This window comes from Sinohyriopsis cumingii, chromosome 1 (assembly GCF_028554795.1).
Source record: "Sinohyriopsis cumingii isolate HCF-2022 chromosome 1, ASM2855479v2, whole genome shotgun sequence".
Lineage (NCBI taxonomy): Eukaryota > Metazoa > Mollusca > Bivalvia > Unionida > Unionidae > Sinohyriopsis > Sinohyriopsis cumingii.
In genome coordinates, this window is record NC_142961.1 from 178,968,975 (window position 1) to 178,993,142 (window position 24,168).

The 24,168-nt window shown below is 33.6% G+C and overlaps 1 protein-coding gene across 2 annotated transcripts in view; it reads right to left on the bottom strand.

Annotated features, from left to right (window-relative positions):
* Positions 1 to 24,168, bottom strand: part of LOC149808471 (3-hydroxyanthranilate 3,4-dioxygenase-like) — a 55,182-nt gene that overhangs the window by 18,488 nt on the left and 12,526 nt on the right. For both annotated transcript variants that reach the window (XM_089977712.1, XM_089977720.1), the window contains exons 4-7: positions 20,363 to 20,469; positions 15,332 to 15,433; positions 11,503 to 11,546; positions 5,311 to 5,471 (exon numbers count right to left, since the gene is read on the bottom strand). In XM_089977712.1, coding sequence (XP_089833838.1) covers positions 5,311 to 5,471; positions 11,503 to 11,546; positions 15,332 to 15,433; positions 20,363 to 20,469 — 414 coding nt within the window. The remainder of the gene's footprint in view (positions 1 to 5,310; positions 5,472 to 11,502; positions 11,547 to 15,331; positions 15,434 to 20,362; positions 20,470 to 24,168) is intronic.

Sequence of the window (24,168 nt, forward strand, 5' to 3'; positions counted from 1 at the left end):
GCTAAAGACAGGAAACAAGCTATGGCATCCACAAATATTTTTTCTAGCGTGATGCCCAAACAATACGGGGGATATATATATAATTGTCCCTTTGATTTAGGTTTTTCACCATTGTACACACACATACAAACACAGAGAGATCATGATACAGCAGGTTTCTTGCTTTGGGGGGGTAAGGGTGGACCTATTACGATTTGCAAACACCCTCCCACTAAAACCACCCTCTTGCATTAATCGTTTGTAAGCTAGGTATAATTATGGCAAGAGTGTAGGGTTGACAACAAAATAATATAGCATGCTAAAATCAATAAACTTTTTACCCATATTTGCTCTCGCTTTTAAAATGCTCCTCTCGGGCTACGTGTTGTTAGGCCTGCAGTAACCCTTGATTTTTGTTGATCTGGTGTGCATGTACGCTGGGTTTTCTGGTGAGAAAACACACTTGGAACTGTATTTGGCAGGAGTTGTCTAATGGTCTTAATTCCCAAATCCCAAATGACTGTTTCATTTTAGAGGCGGGATTGAAATCATCTTCTCTGAAGTGGTCGCAAGATAACTTGACTATCTTGCCTGTCACTAGTTGGCTCAGTCCAGTCTTTTCTTTTCATTTGTATCTGCTTAATCCATTGTTTCCTTGAAACAGGATTAGTAGGAAATGAGTGAAAACTCACTCCTTCTTGTGTTGTATTGCTACAACCTCCAGCAATAAACCTTTTTACCATTTTTTTCCACACACGGCTCCACTTGTTGAATATAACTACAATGAAAATTGGAAAGCTGTGCTCCCTACACTGCGTCACTTCCGCTTTGCCTTACGGAAATTATTGAGTGTGTAATCAGCTAGGAGCATTTTGCCTCCAACGATAAAAAAAATTAAATGTTCTGTAGTCATTATTTTCATTAATAGAACATAACACCTTTACAAATCGCTTCATAACGGTTAAATTTATAATATAAATGAAAGTTGTGAGAAGGCACTAATAGACCTTTCAATCAACCAGATGTCAAGAAAGGCCTTTCGGTGAAAATCCCGTGCTAATATAACCATTCATTTAGGAGAAATAGTGACGAGATTTTTTTTATGAGACAGACTTCCCCAAATATATCTTTAATGTTTCAGATTTTCTTCTCTTAATAAATTTATAAGATGAAAATTCTTCCCTTAAATAATGTTATCAGATTATGTATTTTATTATTTTCTTATCTCCAACTGTGTCAATGTCATAAAATATCAGCAAAAGCTTGATACACCAGTAATTAAATACTCTGATGTACCGAGAAAACATGATTATGTGTCAGTCATTTTTTAAAACATTTTTGGAAAGATACAGAGAATTACCATAGAAACTTCAAAACTGAAAAAATCTGTCCCCCATTCAAGATTACTAATGATACAGGACTGCAGAGCTTTCAATATGGAATTATCATTTAGATAATTTGTACCAATTATTGCTAAAGATGAAAATGTACTGTATTTACCATATATGTTGTGTAACCGTATTTGTTGGGACACAAAAAATTAATTTTTGAAGTAATTTTTTTGTGCACTGTATGTTCTGGGGCACATTGTTTTCTTCAAGTCGTAAGTTCTAGGACATCATTTTAATCATTCAAAAATTACATGTTGGAAAATGCATTCCACTGAAATATAAAGCTGTCTACTTGGGATAAAACAATTTAATACACTGCAACATCATTTCTTCAACACAATCCTTCTCATGCACACATACAATCCATTTTGTTGCATGAATATTTTTTTAGCTTTCTCATGCCATGAAAAATTATCACTGGAGGCAACACATCTCCTGAAGTGGAAACTACACGGACAAAAGTCAGAGTTTTTAAAAATGTGCACCAGTCATTCTAATTCTCACTTTTAATCACCATCTTAATGTCAGTCCATCCAGGAATGAGATCAAAGTACACTAGGTTTTCATCCATGTTAATGATCATATTGTTGGCAAAATCATCTTCTCTTCTGGTCTCCATAAATTCATCATATGATGTTATTTTCCCCATATCTTCTGGGTGATGCTGGGTCGCAATGTCGATGCACAAAGCACTATAGTGAGTCACTTTAAAAATTGTTCCATTGTTTTAATTTACTATCTTAATTCCCCTGAATACTGGTGAAAAGGAAACAAAGTTAGCTTCCATAGCTCAACCGACTTTGTATATTAAAAGATTTTTTTTAAAAATATCAGCACACTTAAAAGAAACCTAAGTTGGCTTCCACAGCTAACTTGCTTTGCAATAAAATAACGTTTGTACTGACATCCTTTAAAAATGTTCAGCTTAAAAGTATCCAAAGTTGGCGTCTGAGGTTGGCTTGCTTTGTAATAAAAATAACCCTGGTCTTTGATGCCCTGATGGTTATGTTCAAACAATGAGTTCACTGCTCACTGCCAGTTGTTTATTCATAACATGAGCTTCTATTTGCTCGGCACATGTAGTAATAATACAAACAGGCATTCATGTCTTTGGGTAAATAGTATTCACAGCAATAACTTGCTTTAATGATACTTTTTGTAACCCATGCTAGTGAAAAGATTGTCATTTGTACTCAAGTGAATGTATTTTCGAATAATGATTTTTGCTTGTGAGATAGTGTCATACAGCTGACTTGGATAAAATTAAATGTTGGTTATTTTGCACCTAACACCTAGTCACGCGTGAAGGGCATATATCTTCATGCAATCGGTTGATTATTTTCATCTCATTTGCAATTTTTGTTAGATCCATTTTTCAGTCGGATAACATATTGAAACTTTTGAGTTCACGTCAATGAACAATGTGTCATGTGTTGTCAGACATAAGCGATACACACTACAGTATAGATGTATATTATATATATATATATATATGGAGTTCGTGGATATGGTTTATTGTTTAATGCTCATGATGAAAAAAAGAGAGGACTAAATGATACCAATACAAGGTTAGATTAGTTCATTTTATTGTCAAATAAGTGTTTTGATTTCTGCAATGTGCAATGGTTGGGGGGGGGTGCAAATTCAATACCAATTTATTTTGTTTCTTAAGTCTTGGGAAATATGACCTAGGTTGAAAAAGTTCTGGTACAGGAAAAAAAAAATTATTTTATCATGTCCCAATATATATGCTAAATATGGTATGCAACATATCTTTACTATGTATGAGCATCCAGAAACATTATTATACCTTTTAAGATCATACTGTAAAAACACTGCTCTTGAATTTGGTTATCATTAGGAAATAAATCTGATATTGGTCATTGTTAGGAAATAAATCTGATATTGGTCATTGTTAGGAAATAAATCTGATATTGGTCATTGTTAGGAAATAAATGTGATATTGGTTATTCTTAGGAGATACATGTGATATTGGTCATTGTTAGGAGATACATGTGATATTGGTCATTGTTAGGAGATACATGTGATATTGGTCATTGTTAGGAGATACATGTGACATTGGTCATTCTTAGGAGATACATGTGATATTGGTCATTGTTAGGAGATACATGTGATATTGGTCATTCTTAGGAGATACATGTGATATTGGTCATTCTTAGGAGATACATGTGACATTGGTCATTCTTAGGAGATACATGTGATATTGGTCATTCTTAGGAGATACATGTGATATTGGTCATTGTTAGGAGATACATGTGATATTGGTCATTGTTAGGAGATACATGTGACATTGGTCATTCTTAGGAGATACATGTGATATTGGTTATTCTTAGGAGATACATGTGATATTGGTCATTGTTAGGAGATACATGTGATATTGGTCATTCTTAGGAGATACATGTGATATTGGTCATTGTTAGGAGATACATGTGATATTGGTCATTCTTAGGAGATACATGTGATATTGGTCATTGTTAGGAGATACATGTGATATTGGTCATTGTTAGGAGATACATGTGACATTGGTCATTCTTAGGAGATACATGTGATATTGGTCATTGTTAGGAGATACATGTGATATTGGTCATTGTTAGGAGATACATGTGACATTGGTCATTCTTAGGAGATACATGTGATATTCAGTTTAATTTAAATGCAAGTTCCAGTCTTCTTGGTGATGATATTCCATTTGAATATGGCATTATCACCCTCTGTCTACTATTCATAAAGAAATAAAGACACTCCTGTCATAAAGAAATAAAGACACTCCTGTCATAAAGAAATAAAGACACTCTTGTCATAAAGAAATAAATACATTCCTGTCATAAAGAAATAAATACATTCTGTCATAACAGAATAAATACATTCCTGTCATGAAGAAATAAATACACTCTGTCATAACAAAATAAATACATTTCTGTCAAAAAGAAATAAAGACACTCCTGTCATAAAGAAATATATACACTCCTGTCATAAAGAAATAAATACACTCCTGTAAAAAATAAAAACAGTCATAAAGAAATAAATACACTCCTGTCATAAAGAAATAAATACACTCCTGACATAAAGAAATAAATACACTCCTGTCACACAGAAATAAATACACTCCTGTAAAAAATAAAAACATTGTCATAAAGAAATAATTACAGCCCTATCATACATAAATACACTCCTGTCACAAAATACGCTATTGTCATAAAATAAATACATTCATATCATAAAGAGAAAAAAAAACTCCTGTCATAAAGAAATAAATACACTCCTGTCATAAAATAAATACACTCCTGTCAAAAAGAAATAAATACACTCCTGTCAAAAAGAAATAAATACACTCCTGTCATAAAATAAATATAATTCTATCATACACAACACTGTATTTTCCTCTTTATGTGCATGTATTGAAAATACATAGTTCTATACAAGTGCTATACTCTGTAAATCTCCTTTCCTCTGTAATTAGAAACTGACTGGTAAAAGACAAAAGTATCACTGATCTGAGAGAGCTTTATTTTTGAAATAAAATTCTTTAAATCAGTCATACAAACTCTTACACATATATGATAAACACACACACTCACACATGTATGTATGCATGTATCTGTGTGTGTGTGTATATATATATATATATATATATATATATATATATATATATATATATATATATATACACACATTTCTTGTTATTTTCCTATGCTGCACTCCGTGATAATGGAGAAATACAGTCCTGAACTATCATTATCAAAGTCTATTAGACTTTTTTGGGGATAATATTATGAAACCCTAATATCCAAATAGAATTTAGAATTCAAACTGCATAACTGTCAAGACCTGATAAATATGCAATGCTGCTTTCATAACTAGCTGGCTTCATATCCAATTAATTGCAATTAATCTCTATAACAAAAACCTTAACCTTTACCTGAAACTGGTATTTGTAGTTATCCAGATCAGGGAATAGCTTGAGGAATCCTTTCGAATTAAGCTGTTCTCTGTTGTTTTCTATCCAACTATGAAGGTTGAAGGGGCTGGGGATGGAGATGTCAAAGTTGAGCTTGACGGGTGGGTTCTCAGGAATTTTACCTAAAATATGATAAATTGCAACTGAACCTAGGCAATGAATGAACAATTAAATTTCAACCTAATTGCCATGTATTTGATTAAAAGTGCTCTAAGTGTACAAGTTAAATATTACCCTTTCTTTCTTTACCTGTAGCCAGTAAAACAGTTCTAACTCTGCAATGTTTAGAAGAAGAAAAATGGAATAGGGTAAGGTTGAGAGAGTTTATCACCTCTCTGTTCAGGATATCATACAGGACCCATTTTATTCTTTTTAATATCATATAGGACCTTTTTTATTCCTTTGATGTTATATTATCCAATGTCATAAAGCACTTCTTTCATTCCTTTCATGTCAAACAGAACCACTTTTTTTTCCTGTTTGAGACCCCTGATATAACCAGTGATGTGCTGATAGTGCCATAAAGAAAGCAAACTCACCCACCCCACCCTCAACTTGTTTTGGTCGGCCTCAATATTTTATGCTTGCAAAATCTTCCATTTTCCATTTTCCTCCAATTATGTACTTAAATTCATGGATTTGGTAGACTAGGTCTTTAAATTCATGTTCTGTTTTCACTTAGGACACCATGAGAAGATTTTTGTTAAAAACTCATGTCGCTATGACCATCCAATTCAGGGAAATCAGTGTCATGATTTTCACAAATTTCCTTGTGGCAGGCATATTTAAGGTCAGATCAGCACCATTTTCATCATGAAAAAACATAAACCATAATCAGGTGAAAATTCCATCTTAATCCCATGACTACAGCAGGAGTAGCAATAATATGATTTTCAAGATGGCTGTCATGGTGGCTTTTGTGGTATGTCAGATTGCCATAATTTGTGTTTAGTTATATTAGTCTCCTGGTTGAAACCCCATGTTGATATGAGACTCTGTCAAGAAGGAGTAGCTAAATATAATAACAAGATTTTCAAGATGGCTGCCATATTAGATTCCAGATCAGCATCATTGTCACTTAGATGAACTGCTAATCATAAGAATTCTTTCAGTGAAAACCTCGTGTTGATATGACTATCCATCAAGGAGGAGTACCAATAAAAAGGTTTTCGAGATGGTGCTGTGGTTGCCATACTGGATTTAAGACTGGCACCATCTCTATTTAGGACCAACTAGAGATCACAAAAAGTCTTTGTGAAAAGACTCTATTGACAAAACAATCGATTCAGGTGAGGTAATGATAACATCAATGTCGTGAATGTCAAGATGGCCCTTGCAGTGGCCATATTGGATGTTTGAGCAAAACTATTTTCATTTAGGACCAAACAGACATCATAGGAATTTTTGTGGTGAAAAACCCATGTTGATATGACTTTCCGTTCCAGAAGAGTAGGAGTAAGATTTTAAAGATGGCTGCAGTTGGGAAGCATACAGAATCTCTGAGTGGCAGCTTTTTTTTAAATTTAGGAACAACTACCATGGGTTGAATGTGTATGTAAAGTTTCATAGCAATCCTCAAAGTAGTATAGGATTAGTAGTGATAACAAACTCATGCTAACAGATGGATAAACAGATGTCAGATAATGGAATGACAAACAATGGGCAATAGGCCATCCCATAATACTTTCTGATCTATGATCAGTAGAGTTTAAAAATGCGCAAACTCTGCAAACCACAATCAGGAAAACCACTGGTTGGTACAAACTGTGTCAAAAATAATTTAAATACAAAATTAATTAACCATCTCAAAGATCATGAACCAAGTGAGAATATGGAATAGATTGAAGTATTAAATAGTAAGACTTACTTTAACCTGATGTCACCAAAATATATGTTATTAAACCACAAGTTCATTCTAACATCAACCAGTATTATTTTGGGTTTTAGGATAAGTGCTGTATGGGTGGCATGGAGGGAACTTTCTTTCCCCAAATATTCAGAGAATCACTGGTGCAAGGATGCAACCTAGAATGAACCTTGTTCATTCAGTGGCAAAGAATCAACAAGGGCAAAGACAGCTCTTCCAGACAAAGCTCTTCCAATGGATATGATAATTTTATATGCCAAAACTATCAATAAAAAAAGGATTGTACAGGAATCTCAAATTAGAACTGCTTGCAAGCATGAGTTCACAAGTTAACCCATTTTTGCTCAAGCAGTATTTTTAAGAAAGGATTAATAAATCCCTAGAAAGTAGGTCACAGTGACAAAATATTTTTGTGTAACAAATGTTTATCCTAGGTTAAAATTATGTAATAATTGTGATGGTAGCAGGTAAAATTTATTGGAAACAATAGGTTAAAATTCAGTCTCAAAAAAGGTAAGACTCAGTTTGTAGGTGCAAATGACTCAACACAATATGTGCTCACACTGCAGGTTTGGTATCAACAGACTAATTTAAAGAAGAGTATCATGTTTGATGGGGAAGACAGATGGACAAAAGCAGAGAGGAATTGACTGACAAGTGAATTCTTGATTCCACACACAATTCAAGTTTGGAATAATATAAATTTTACTATGTACAAATGCATGAACACTAGCAATCTTTCTTGTCAGATACCTCCATGTACAGGACATCTGCTTATAGCAGACATATCCATGTAAAGGGAAGAACCATAGTAGCTTAGTTGGATAAAAGTCATACTCATAATCCAAGGGCCCTAGGTTCAAAACCCACCCACATAAGCACAGGTTGGGACTGCCTTAGTGTGCATTTCTTCTACATAATATAGTCAATCATGTCCTCAAAAACTACCAATTAAATCCAACCAACCACAGCATACTCCAATATAATGTATATCTACTCATAGCAAACACCCTCATAAACAATGCCTGCCTTATCTGACACTACTCATAGCAAACACCCTAGATGAACCTCATAAACAATGCCTGCCTTATCTGACACTACCATGAAACGTTCACCTGTGCATAGTAGATACCCTCATATAAAGCAAAACTGCTGACATATGTAAGAATATCTGTATATAGCAGATATCTCCATATAAAGGGCACCTGCTCAAAACATTCAATCACTCAAAGGACACCTGTTCATAAAATACATTCATACAGCTGACAGCAGCCAAGACCTTCAGATAAAGAACATCTCATAACGTACTCCCAATATATACAGTCTCCATATCAAGACATATGCTTAGGATAAACACCTGCTTATAAAGGAACATGCTTATGACATACTTCCATATGGAACACCACTGCTGATAGAAAACACCTCTATATAATGGCACATGTCCATAGCAAACATACAAATAAAGAAAACATGCTAACAGCAAACACATAGGACAGCTCCTGATAGTAATTAGTCCATATAAAGACATATGCTTATTGCAAACATTTCCAAATAAAGGTACCTGTTTGTAGCAAATAAGTATAAACATCTTCTTACAAGAACATCTTCTCATAGCATCAACAACTATAAACAAAACTCCAGATGAATGCATTTAAGTAAAGTAGCCGCATCCATATCACAAACACCCAATTATAGTCCTTTCATATGAAAGACGACATATAGCAAACATCTCCATATTAAGGACTTTTGCTCATAACTACACCTCACAGCAACACCTCCACGTAAAGGAAATCTGTTCATAGCAGACACATTCATACTGAAGACACTTGCTGATGTAGAGACCTATATATCAACCTCTTTTCTGATTTTCACTTTCATATCTCATGTCTTCATAAAAGATATCTTTTCACAAAGGACACAATGTTTTGTTCATGAACCCATAAAAATGTATTGTTATATATGAGTTGCCTTATATTAGGTGAGGTTATACACAGTAGTACTATTACAAAATGCAGTGGGATCTATGACTTATCAACCTTGTAAAACACAATAATACTATTACATTATGCAATGGGATCTATGACTGTATCCACCTTCTAAAACGCTGTATTACAATTACATAGTGTAATGGAATCTATGACTATATCTATCTTGTAAAACACAATACACCACTCCCTCGATTACTCGCACCCTGAAAACTCGTAAACCCACTTATAACGCAGTGTCAGGCATGGATCCCATTTTTTAAACCCAAAAATACCCCCAAAATTTATCGCTATTTGTTAAACTTGAAGAAAATCGAGATCAAAATTGGTAACGGAAAATTTGATGTATTGCTCGTTTTATCATTGAAAACGGTAGATAGGACTTGGAAATTTTAATCAACACTATGAAATATCAACTTTAAAAATAGCTCATACAATTTACATTTTCTTTCCAAACGACATTCCAAGTACACCGCAATTAATGATATGTAAGGAAATTTTGATCAATGAAAATGTCACTTACGCCGAGTGGAGGTAGTACTGTAATTAATAAATACAAATTAAATTAATTTTTTTCAATTGAAATTTGTGTTCTAGTTCTATCTTTTAGTTCCTTTTAAGTGTAATCATCATAAATGCAATGTGTCCTCTTGTAATTAAACGTAAAATGCGTCAATCTACCATAACAGCTATGTCCGCATGCGTTTCTCTGAGAACCTAATTAAGTGCCGACCGTGTTTTGATAACTGACTTGTGGAAGTATTTGTTGCATTGTTGCACTGAATTAAAAGCTGGCCTCTTTTGTATTATCACGTTAATTATGTCTTTTGAATAACAAAAAAGAAGGTGGAATAAAAGAAAAGTTAAAAGGCACAAAAATCGGACTAACTTAAAATCTAGCAGCCTCGGTCGTATGTCGGGTGAACTCACTTCATTTGATCAATCGAACACTGTAATAAGCGTTATTGTGTATGTAAAAAAACTACCTTAAATTAACCGACTCTTTCATAACTGTGATCAAACATAACAAGGCAACCAAGCGAAATGAATACTTCATAAAATATAGAGCTTGATTTCACAGATACGGACCATTGTAGGCAAGTGAGTTTCAGAAAATTCTTTAACTGGCATTTAGAGATATCCTCAGGGTTGATAAGAAATTTCATTATTACTTCCACTGAAATCACGACATTAACATTGTACTAATTGAACAATAAAAAATTGAGTTTCGACGTAGACGTGTCACAAAATAAATGTCGTGTGTTTTTTAAAAAAGGAATCTTGTTTGGTGGTGTATCAGCAGTTAGTCTAGTTCCCAAATTATGGACTACCGATTTGGCAAGATACTATTAAACACCAGTACGGGAACCAGACTGATCAAGAAAACAAAAAGCAGTGATGTAATACACAGATTTTTCGCGTACACGTGATGGTTGTTCAAACCAGTTGGAACAATCTTTCATATGTTGGATATTTTGAATAAAAAAAGTTATTTAAACAAAATAACGAACAACTTCATTAGAAAAAGTGCATTATTAAAAATTATTATCATCGTCATTGTAAAATGAGGATTCAGTCACTAAACAGCCCAGTTCTCTAACGCTGCTCCCCCCTTATGGTTTTCTCGATGTCAAAGTGATTTTTTTTCTTCAATTTTTGGTGGTCCATCGGTAACTCGCTCCTCACTTATAGTACGGTCTATGTTTGTGGACCCCATTGTGTGCGAGTTATCGAGGGAGAGGTGTAATACTATTACATTGTACAATGGGATCTATGACTATATCCACCTCATAAAACAATAATACTATTACATTATGCAAATGGATCTATGACTATATCCACCTTATAAAATGCTGTATTACAATTACATAGTGTAATGGAATCTATGACTATATCCACCTTGTAAAATACTGTATTACAATTACATAGTGTAATGCAATCTATGACTATATCCACCTTATAAAATGCTGTATTACAATTACATAGTGTAATGCAATCTATGATTATATCCATTTTGTAAAATGCTGTATTACAATTACATAGCGTAATGGGATCTATGACTATATCCACCTTGTAAAATACTGTATTATAATTACATAGTGTAATGGAATCTATGACTATATCCACCTTGTAAAACGCTGTATTACAATTACACAGTGCAATAAGATCTATGACATATCCACTTTGTAAAATGCTGTATTACAATTGCACAGTGTAATGGGATCTATGACTATATCCACCTTTTTAAAAGGACTATGTTATAGTGAGGCATCTTGCAGCAAGGTATGACACACATTTTACCTGGAATCGGTTTTCCAGTCTTGAACTGTTCAGATGCAAAAAACCTAAAGATACGAGAAAAAGATGGAAGAGTGTAATGGCATGTATAATGAATGACATATGTACAACAGAATGACACACAAGTTAACTTTGATAAAGAAAGAAGAAATGTTTGGAAATAATCTAACTGATGTTATCATGCAACAAATTTCTCTTCACCCAAATATTAATATAGTGGAAAAGGTGCTGACCCAACAGTCTTGGTAAAAGTAAATGCCATTTACGAAGAATGTTGCTTATATAAATTAAATTGTTATGCATTTCACTTGACTAATTCTCCCAATAACTGCATAAATTGTTTGGAATGAATGCTAAGAAGTCAACATGAAGATCAGATAAGAAAACATTTGTTCAGTAAGACTCTCATGTGGCACTATGACATATGTCCCATATGAAAGTCTAGTACAATGCTTTATTTACCAGTGTTAACTGATAGAAGGTATGTCAGTCAAAACTGTACAAGCAAAATAATAAAGCAATTTCTTTCTATCTCAATATCTGTGAAGATAAATTATGTATGCCTTCAAGTCAGAATTCTATTGTAAGCTTAACAATATATTAACAAGATCATTTTTAAAAGAGATACAGCTACAGGAAGCATGTCTCAATCTGTCAATTTCTATGCAAAACATGGCATCTCTTCATCATAATTACCCTGCTTCACCTCAACAACCAAAGCACTTTTCTAAAACATTAGAAGAATCTCATTCTTGAATAACAAGGAAAACTTTTTTTTACTAGGACATCATTTAGCATAGATCTCTCAGAACTAAGCAACAATTCTGGTTAACAAAGATTAGAATACTCACACAACTTTCTCAAATATGCCTAAAAGCAAACAAGAACATTATATTAAAACTGGACCTAAAAAATCCTTAAACCTATTTAAATCACTTGTCCCACTTTAAACGGCATAAAGATAGGCCTGGAAATCATAACAGTCTGAGACTCAGTCTCCACTATCAGCATATTGAAAATGAGCTTTCAAATGTAACACCATTTGTGATTGATCAAGTCTGAGACTCAGTCTCCACTATCAGCATATTGAAAATGAGCTTTCAAATGTAACACCATTTGTGATTGATCAAGTGTGAGATTGAGTTTCCACTATCAGTCAAACAGAAATGAGCTTTCAAAAATTTAACACTTTGCGATCAATTAAAACAAAATCTGCCCAAACTCAAGCTTAACAGTTTCAATATTTCTAGTCTGATTTGGTATACCTAATATTACACCTGATAAGGTTATGCTTTTTGCTGCATGCAAATAATTAAAAGAATCAAGAATATGAACCATAATCTGTTAGCACAGTATGTGATATTAGATCACTGTTTACTCTTTTCCCATTTGACCATGTGTTATGCACCAGTCAATGCAACCAAATGAAACTTAATGAGCAAAAACTGCCACGTATACTTGCTTATAAGACAAGTCCAACTGCAAATGTCACGGAACCAGATCTGCCGTCACATAATGTGCCGGCAGCTCTGGGTCTGTGCAGTTTGTTACAAGTAATCAGCAGAACAAAAAACAAAGACCCTGATCTGCAGGTGCATTATGCTATCGCAGAACATGTGCTATGATGTGTGCAGTAAGACTCATCTTATAGGTGGGTATATATGGTAATATGCTTACAGAAAAATAAGTACAATAGCATTTAATCCTCTTACTGTTTCCTCAGTAATAGTACAGTTTGTATGCACTTCTACACCAAAAACAGAATTGAACCCTAGGCATGAATGAAATGAAGCCGTTGATTCAATTCTGCTACAAACGGATGTCTAGTATCATTAACCTATTTTTTTCCTTCTGCTGCATGATTTTCAAAAAAAGTACTCAGTTACTTTAAACTTCCTAGACATTATTTTTTTTTAATCTGCTTTTTCCCCAAGATGAAATAAAGCATGCAAATTGCAGGAAATGATGTTCCCCAATTCTTGATTCAAATTAGGGGAGTAGAGTTTTGAAGAAGAAAGGATTTGGTGATGATAATAATATTGCGAAAAAAAATTAAGGTATTCCTGTAAAGGAAGATGATGCAAAACACTGACAATCAAAATCAACTGATGTCTCATAAAAAAACACTGCATAAAAAACCTGCTTGAAATAAAAAGACATGATTAAGTGAGCACTTAATAATATGTGGATCTAAAATTAAGTGGTCATTAATTCACTAGAATACTGATAAATGAATTCTTCCATGGTTTACAACAATATCAAACTGCAATTCATTATAAATAAGGGAATTATTTTAAAAGTGGGCGGATCCAACAACTGCTATAATTCTGTTAACCGATGATGAAGATGAAACACTGAAAAAACAAACTCAGCCATGGTGTCATCAAACACTGCATACCAAATTTGGTTGAAATCTGACAGAAACTATGGCAGTTATTGCTCCTCCCCCCTTTAATATGCATGCAAGCATTGATTTTAACAGCACATCAGCACAATGCCAGCTACACAGTGACAAAAATGTTTAGATATCTGAAAAAGGCATTTAAAAAAAACAAAATTCTTTAAAATACAATATTATTTATTAAAACCAAACTCTTTGAAAAATTGTAAAAACCTTACAGCTGGAATAGCATGACCTACATTAGAGCACTGAACCATTTCTGCAACCCCTAAGCTGAGGGTGGGGGGGAGGGTACATATTTGGTACTCCCATATTTTTTATCTTCTTCAACTTTCATTTTTTCCAAATAAGCCTATGGTAGCAGTTTTAACAGTATACAGCAACAACATTATTGTACAGCGGTATACAGCAATAACATCACTGTACAAAGAAAACATTCATAATCACCTACTAATAAAGCCACATACAGAGCAGTAAGGCTAAAATGCAAGTTTTCTGTCACCTACATGTATGTAGTGATAGAACCTGACATACTCTAATTACAGACATGTATTAATATTATCTGGACCAGTGATGGTTCTAAGCATGAAGTTTTCGTACTTCCATTCCATAAGCTTGACATGTTCACTGGGGTTTAAGTTTTGGTGCTAATTTTATGAAGGGAAGCTTGAGGTTCTTCTAAGTTTGTTGGTATAAACTGAGTAGAAAATTCTGACATCATTCAAGCATATGGACCACCATAATAATGGCTGGACTTACTGTGATGAAATAAAAGTGGGAAGAATGGACTGGATGAAGTGATGAAAGTATGGAATGATGGAGAGGCCCAATTTAATATCCCCAGTTTTCTATTAACACTGGGGAACAATATAATAAAGGGTTAAACAAGGTCAATAAATTCTCATAAAAATCCTACAGGAAGACACTTGGAAGTGTCAACAGAGGTCTATAATGGATACTTATGAACATTGTTAAACATCAACACATTTAATACTAGCCAATACCAATACTAATGTGAGGGCATTATGTAATGACAATCACAATGAAAAATTGCCAGAGCAGTCAAATTGAATTCATTACTGTCACAATATAAATGTAAACTGTTAAGAAACTTTTTCCAACCTTTACCAAAAACATCAATATTTTCCAACCATCTCCTACAATATCAACTTTTTCCAACCATTATCTATAACATCAATATTTTCCAACCATCATCTACAATATCAACATTTTACAACCATTATGCATAACATCAACATTTTTCCAAACTTTAATTATTTATTAATTTATTTACTTATTTACATGTGTAAGTTAATGTTAAAAGAAAAAATAAGATTTTGTGTCATATGCCAGGCTTATGAACAGATTGTGCTCATTTTGTTCTGGCAATAAGGTATTGCCACACCAATACTGGTTGCCACTAATACTGACCGCTTGATAATTGGCCCAAGTTGCTCGCCCAGATCTTCACAATGAAACCACTCCTCATATAAGGAGTCCATAATGGGTTTCCCATCCTCTGCCATAAAGTACCTGAAATATATGTCTTTGAGACTAATCCCTTTTTCAATTAGTTGACACAACTACTTTTCAATAACAAAGACAAAAACACTTGAACAAAATAATTAGAAGCTTGTAAAAATTCAAAACAAAAACTCAAATAGACAGGAGTTAGATAAATCAAAAGACAGATACATAGTTAATTACTGGCAGAAATATAAAGACTATTCTTCATACTATCACAACTAAAATTTAGCTTTAGGCAACCCAATGCCTCAGTCACAGTCTTGTCAGGCAACGACATCTTGACAGTTATGGTTTGTAAGTGCTATTACTAGAATACAAAGAATCCACTGAATGTACTTTCACCAGGTGTGTCAAAGTACACTGACTTTAGTACTGTTTAAATCTTACCTGAGTAGGCAATACAAGCTTCTGAAAGTGCAATAATTAATTATAAAATATGTAAAAGACATATAAAAACTATCTAATTCACTTTTAAAGTCCCAGAAGAGAAACAATGACCAAGTGGAGAAAGCAATCTTTTGAAAGGTTCATATCTGAGGCAAAACCAAGCTGTATACTCTCCAACGCAAATTACAATCATCAATCATACAAAAAACAGGGAATTAAAAGTTCTTTTATCAAAACACAAGATGGACAAGTCTTTTTAAATAGTAATTATTACCAGTGAAGAAAATCAGGGGAAATCTTTTTTCTTTAAAAATTAAACCTTATGCAAATTATGAAACTGTACAGTGGAACCTCAGGAGGAATAGCAAAAATGGTGTTGACTGGACCTCATACTGACATCATTTTCATTTATGAACAACTAGACAGCAGAAGAAGTGAAAACCTAATATCAATAAGACCATACATTCAACAAGAGGAACCATAGGAAAACTCCATGTCAATGTGACTTTCTCTTAAGGTGGTGCTCTACAGTTTCGCATTTTTGCATAGGGTTAGAATTTTAAAGAAAAAGAATTTCCCCAGCTTTCCTCACTAGATATACTGGCTATTTAAAAAAGACCTTGTATATCTTAGTATACGTAAGATATACAAGGTCTTTTTTAAATAGCCAGTATAATTCAAAGAACCTTTAATTCCCTTTATTTTGGTGTATTATTGAAGGGTGTAATATGAGTTATAGAGTTTACATCTTGGCCTTACTCCATGTGTGCACCTTTCAAAAATGTGCTAGCTCCACATGGTCAATTTAACTTCCTAAACTTCAGAGGTAAATTGCATAAAAAGAGCCGATAACTTTTTTTTACATTTTATATATTTGGTAATTCATTCATTGCACTTTCTGAAGCTGGTATTGTCTAGCTGCTATGGATAGTGTACTTTAGACTAATTCAGACTGATTTATTAGCACAAGGAAGCAGTCATTTTAGTTAGCAGTGTGCTTAGATCATAAATAATTTCCAAAAGTACAATATCTAAAGAAATTGATTTCACATTATATTAATATAGCATAGAGGTATGCCAACATTCTCTCCATTGTGCAAGTTTTAAATGCAAACATCTTCACCTTACATACGTCACTCTCTCAAAAGTACATAATAACTGGTGAGCACCCCCTTAAAGAGAACATAGGTATTATTGTATGATTTAATTTTGACCATATGGCTGAAACATTTAAGTTGCAAGCATCAAAACAGTCCTTTTGAATAATTCTCCTGTACATTTCCCCACACAGAACAGTATTTATGAGTGTCAGAGTCTCTAACTAATCCAGCCCCCGATGATAAGAAGTGAGCTATTTTAAAAATGCACATTACATTTTGTCAACATAGCAACCAATGTTATGCTGAACATGAAACTAGCCAGAATTATTTCTGAGATATCAACAATAAATATTCCAGTTTGAAAAGGGATGGAACAGATCAGGTTCATAAAGGTCAAAGGGTAAAATATTTGCTTAATGTTTAATATGGAAGAAGCGAATTTGCTTTCTCATCATTTTCACTATATATTTCTTTGACTTATGCAACAGTTTTAAATTTAAGTTGACTATATTCCTATATTCTAAGATTTCTAATTTCCTCATCATTAAGGTCACTACTCACACAAACATACCTCATGGCAAATTACGTAAGCAATAGTAAAATGAGCATAATTAGCTTATTTTCATGCTTAACATCAATATTAATGTACCATTTTATTCAGAACATAATACATAATGATATGAAAATTAAAAAAATAATTGCATACATTTTTATATCTGTTTTAAGGTGGCGCTCTACAGTTTTGCATTTTGCATAGGGTTAGAATTTTAAAGAAAAAGAATTTCCATGGCTTTCCTCACTGGTTATACTGGCTATTTAAAAAAGACCTTGTATATCTTAGGTATAATACAAAGAACCTTTAATTCCCTTTTTTTTGTGTATGATTGATGGGTGTAATATGGGTTATAAAGTATACAGCTTGGCCTTACTCCAGGTGTGCACCTTTCAAAAATGTGCTTCCTCCACTTGGTCATTTTCACTTCCTGAACTTCAGAGGTAAATTGCATAAAAAAGAGCTGATAGCTTTTTTTTACATTTTATATATTTGGTAATTCATTAATTGCACTTTCAGAAGTTGGTATTGTCTAGTCTGGCAAAATTCATTTTCCCTATTTTAATAGCTGCTATAGATAGTGTACTTTAGACTAATTCAGACTGATTTTTTAACACAAGGGAGCAGTCATTTTAGTTAGCAGTGTGCTTAGATCATGTACAATTTCCAAAAGTACAATATCCAAAGAAACAGATTCCACATTACATTAATGTAGCATAGAGGTATGCCAACATTCTCTCTATTGTGCATGTTTTAAATGCAAACAACTTCACCTTACATACGTCATTCTTTCAAAAGTACACAATAACTGGTGATTTACTGCTAAATAATCATTAACATTGGAAAAGTGTTTGAAAATTTCTGAATCGACAACTAAGCAAATTTGTAGGGCAACCAGATTTTACAGTAATTTGTCAAGTTGGCAACCATACATTTAAAAAAAATTTCCACCCCTGATTGTCACTGGCATTTCTTTTTATTTAATGAAGTATTACTATTCCCAAGGGACTGTACCTCCAAGATGTTTAAGATAAACTATCATTAAGTATTTAGTGGCAAGAGTCAAAGAGATATCAATAAATGAAGAAATAAACACAGGTGAGCCTAAAAACCATTACAAATTCTTACAAAATTAGGCTGCTTTTTTTTTTACCTGTTTAATACAAGCAATTATTTTACACAGTCCATACTGAAATAGTGCAGCTGCATGTGCTGTTCAAGTACAGGTAATTTCATGTTGCAAACATTGTCATTTGTAGGTATTTCTTATATAATATATATATACTTAATAACTGATCATGTAAGAATAATGATAATTTAATTAAATGTGTGAAAATACATGGGAAACACTTACCTGAACCCTCAGGCTGAAGCCCTGTATGAAACCTATATGAATCTATGTTGGGGGTTGAAATCTAATTCCGCAGTCAAGCAAGTAGTAAATATTTTACTCACTAAAAATAAACTTACTTTACCTGTTACGGAAATGTCAAAGCTGACAATGCAAATGATCTAAATCTGATATTACTATTCAACCCTTCTAACACCATTAAGCAACTAAACATTAGACAAGTCTGATGTAGTAACATTTATTTGTATTAAAGACCAAAAAAAAGGGCTTGATAAAATGAAACAGAAGACAAACTTCTATTAGCAAGTATGAACATTCAATGAACAAAGCTGGCAATATTCTTGACACTGCATCCTTTGAAATAAAGAGAAGCACTGGTCAGCACTGAATCATCTCTTTTCAGATCAGGTGAGTGTTTGGAAAATTCATTTCACTGCCTGAAATTTTCATTTGCCATGTTGAGTTGGGAGAGTACATTTTAAAAATCTGTATAAACATGTATATAATTATACAAAATTCTTTATTGATTCCATCAGAGGAAACCATGAAGTTATAATGTAGAGACAAACAGTCCTACATAAAATTTTATATTTCTAAAGGATACACAACATATAAATTTGTTTATTAAAACTGTATACAATTTTATGCAGTACTTTGGTATTAAGGCCATGTTTTCATTATCTAAATGTAACAGATGACAGTGCTCTCTATTTACAAAAATATAAGAGAAAGTACTTATTTTAGTAGCTCCAATACAAAGGAAGAGCTTTCTCTACATTATTACACTGACTGCATATCAACTCATGTGATTTATCTGATAACCTGTAAAAAATATAATATGCAATATGTTGGACAAACACTTCAACAACTTTATAAGAGAATGAATAATCATCGTCATTATCTAAAAATTACATGTATCCCCAGTTCTCATCTAATGCATCAATATATTTTAATGCAAATAATCACTCGCATGCAATTTTGTTTTCGATACTGTGCATAAAGAGATGAATAGAATGATTAAAAAAGGTAATGAATTCACAGGTTAGATATTTTGTATCGCAATGACCTTAATACCAAAACAATGTAAAAAAAGATTGTATAAAATTTTAATAAAATGATTAATATGTTGTATATGAATATATAATTCTATGTATGTCTGCTTGTCTCTACATTATTATTTCACTGATTCAGTTTTCATTAGAGACTCGTTATCTTTTTGATCCTGTTATACATATAAAATTGGCATGATGTTGAATATCATTTATGACCTTACATCAATGACGTATTTGTTATTTTAAAATATAAAGATGTCATCTATTTTTTCAAAACATTTTCTGCCTGAAGAAGCTCACAGTAAATGTGATACTAGTTGCAGAGAGTTATCAGCATTTGTGTTTTTTGATATATCTCAAAATGTCAGAGGAAACCTAAATTTGAAGTTGCTTTTTCTTGCTTCCTAGCCCATTGCAATGAAAACACTATTACAATATAAAACAAATGAAAACAAACCATGTGTTTCTTGAAATTATGAGTTTCTACACTACCTAAGACCATCCAGCTCATCTTCTGCTCTCTCCCTCTCAATGACAAGTCCTATTGTACCTGCCTCACGTTGTGGCGAATGAGCTGTACATCCTGGCAAGAGGAAGATCTAAAAATAGAAAATAAGAATAAACTAATTAGGTATTTATGTGACTTCTCGTATCAGACTGTTGTTTAGATACAATGCCATGTGTGTGTGATTTGGATTTTTATGTAGCTTTAACAATTTTTCAGTCATATTGCTACGATGTCTGCAGTGTGGCAGTTTATAGTGATGTCTAGCACTTGGACATCATGCTGCAGACATGTGATTATGCCATTACTAGATATATCAAATGAGACCTGCCTAAAAGGTCTGTCTTATGTGTGATTATGCCAATACCAGATATATCTGATGTGACCAGCCTAAAAGGTCTGTCTTATTTGTAATTATGCCATACCAGATATATCAGATGAGACCAGCCTAACAGGCCTGTCTTAGGAGAGATTGCACCAATACCAGATATATCTGATGTGACCAGCCTAACATACATGTCTCGTGTGACCAAATTATTGATTTTATAAATGCATCTTCACAAGGTCTACAAGAACATGGGTTATGTTCATTGTTTCCTTAAAATTCTTTTTGTGAAAATTCCTTTTTTAAAAGTCAGTTTACTTTAATAAAAATTGTCACTGTAATGCATATAAGTATCCAAAGCTTAGCAGATACAGTTGTCAGTCTGCAAGGGTTCAAGTCTGGAATGGACTGACATGTTTTGTTCACTTTTATTTTTGCTTCTTAGAGTACGCACTCCTTATGATACACTTTCTGGAGTAAGCACTCATTATGATACACTTTCTGGAGTAGGCACTCTTTATGACACACTTTCTGGAGTAGGCACTCTTTATGATACACTTTCTGCAGTAGGCACTCTTTATGATACACTTTCTGGAGTAGGCACTCTTTATGATACACTTTTTGGAGTAGGCACTCTTTATGATACACTTTCTGGAGTAGGCACTCTTTATGATACACTTTTTGGAGTAGGCACTCTTTATGATACACTTTCTGGAGTAGGCACTCTTTATGACACACTTTCTGGAGTAGGCACTCTTTATGATACACTTCCTGGAGTAGGCACTCTTTATGATACACTTTCTGGAGTAGGCACTCTTTATGATACACTTTTTGGAGTAGGCACTCTTTATGATACACTTTCTGGAGTAGGCACTCTTTATGATACACTTTCTGGAGTAGGCACTCCTTATGATACACTTTCTGGAGTAGGCACTCTTTATGATACACTTTCTGCAGTAGGCACTCTTTATGATACACTTCCTGGAGTAGGCACTCTTTATGATACACTTTCTGGAGTAGGCACTCTTTATGATACACTTTTTGGAGTAGGCACTCTTTATGATACACTTTCTGGAGTAGGCACTCTTTATGATACACTTTCTGGAGTAGGCACTCCTTATGATACACTTTCTGGAGTAGGCACTCTTTATGATACACTTTCTGGAGTAGGCACTCCTTATGATACACTTTCTGGAGTAGGCACTCTTTATGATACACTTTCTGCAGTAGGCACTTTCTGGAGTAGGCACTCTTTATGATACACTTTTTGGAGTAGGCACTCTTTATGATACACTTTCTGGAGTAGGCACTCTTTATGATACACTTTCTGGAGTAGGCACTCCTTATGATACACTTTCTGGAGTAGGCACTCTTTATGATACACTTTCTGGAGTAGGCACTCCTTATGATACACTTTCTGGAGTAGGCACTCTTTATGATACACTTTCTGCAGTAGGCACTCTTTATGATACACTTCCTGGAGTAGGCACTCTTTATGATACACTTTCTGGAGTAGGCACTCTTTATGATACACTTTTTGGAGTAGGCACTCTTTATGATACACTTTCTGGAGTAGGCACTCTTTATGATACACTTTCTGGAGTAGGCACTCCTTATGATACACTTTCTGGAGTAGGCACTCTTTATGATACACTTTCTGGAGTAGGCACTCTTTATGATACACTTTCTGGAGTAGGCACTCTTTATGATACACTTTCTGCAGTAGGCACTTTTTATGATACACTTTCTGGAGTAGGCACTCTTTATGATACACTTTCTGCTCTCCCGCAAACGTGTTCCTTTCCTCATCAACTCATGCCTACCGATATTGCACAGAGTACTTGCTATTTATAAAAACATGATATTACAGAATATTTTTCTATCATATTACTTTGACATAAGTGTAATAGTTTCTCAATTAATGAACAATACAATTGCTACTCTCTTGGTATATCAAATTGTGATCCACCCATGGCGCATTAATATGATTATATAAACATTCTCATGACCGCGTGCAGTTGATTCTAGATCAATAATCAATATCCACACATTAATCATTAGTGACATATGAAAATAACAAAACAGGGTATTAATAATGGCTTCATTCTAAATGAATTTAATACGGTACACATTTTCATTGCAATCCTTTCTGCTTTCTGTTCACCCTCCCCTCTCATGCATAATGGATAAACTACGCAGAAATGTGGTGTGAGAGAGAAAAGGAATTTGGGCTGGATAAAAACCTTGACATAGAAATTACACCAACCTACAAGAATATGGTTTATTGTAATGATATGTGTGCACTTTCCTTGGAATTTATCGACATTGTTTATCAATGAAACAAAGTTGCAAATTATGTTGATATTATACAGTAAATTTCACATGGTATACATGCTGTGATGTATTTAATGTTTTGTTGTTCTTGTTGTTTCTTACACATATTATAATGTTCTAAACATCGAATATTATTAAATATGAAAATGTCCAAAGGCCTCTCTCTCTCTCTCTACCTCTGTGGCCCATCTTAGCAAGATACAGGCTAAAATCTATGAAATGATGAGCGTAGAGGATTTTTGTTTGTGTCATCCCACGATGTCTCTGGACTTATGAATGACGGTAAAAGTCAGACCAAACAAAGGATGAGAGAGAGAGAGAGAGAGAGAGACAGAGAGAGAGACAGAGAGAGAGAGAGGAGGGGGGAGAAGGAGTAAGTTTTAAATTCCAACCAATCAGAGAGAGAGAGAGTGAGTTTTGAAGTCAAACCGACCAGAGACAGAGAGTTTATGGTCGGTGATATTGTTACTAAACTAGAATAATGACTTAGATCAACTGTAACTATATTAAAATATTTTAATTACCTCTTGTTGGTTCATCATTTTGCTTAGTTTCTGTTCCATATTAATTTCTATGTGCGGGTATGTGAATGGCTTAGTGTTCATGTAAATGGCATTGCTAACCAAGTGTTGGCAGTTCTCTACTTTCATCATTAAAACCATCTTTTATGTTTAAATCGTAACAGTGCATTATAATGATTTAATCAATGTGAAGAAAAGAAGAAACTAAAAAAGAAAACAATCAATGTAACAGTATGCAAAGGTGATTGTGAATAGCCACAGAACTACATTCTGCAGCTGACACACTTGTGGATCTGAGTTCATTCACTCAGTCAATAAACAGCTGCCTGTAGTAAATCTCAACTCCATTGAAAGGGCTAAATATATGCATTTGCATGTGATATAAATAAAATATATGTAAAGTATGTACACTGTATAAATGATATGCCATTTGTATAAATGTTTCATTAAAAGGAAACTCGGCAAACATATAAATGTTTCATTAAAAAGAAACTCGGCAAGCCTTGTTTCCTTTTAATGAAACAGTTATACATCTCATGGTATATCAAAGATACAGCTTACATACCATATATATATATATATATATATATATATATATATATATATATATATA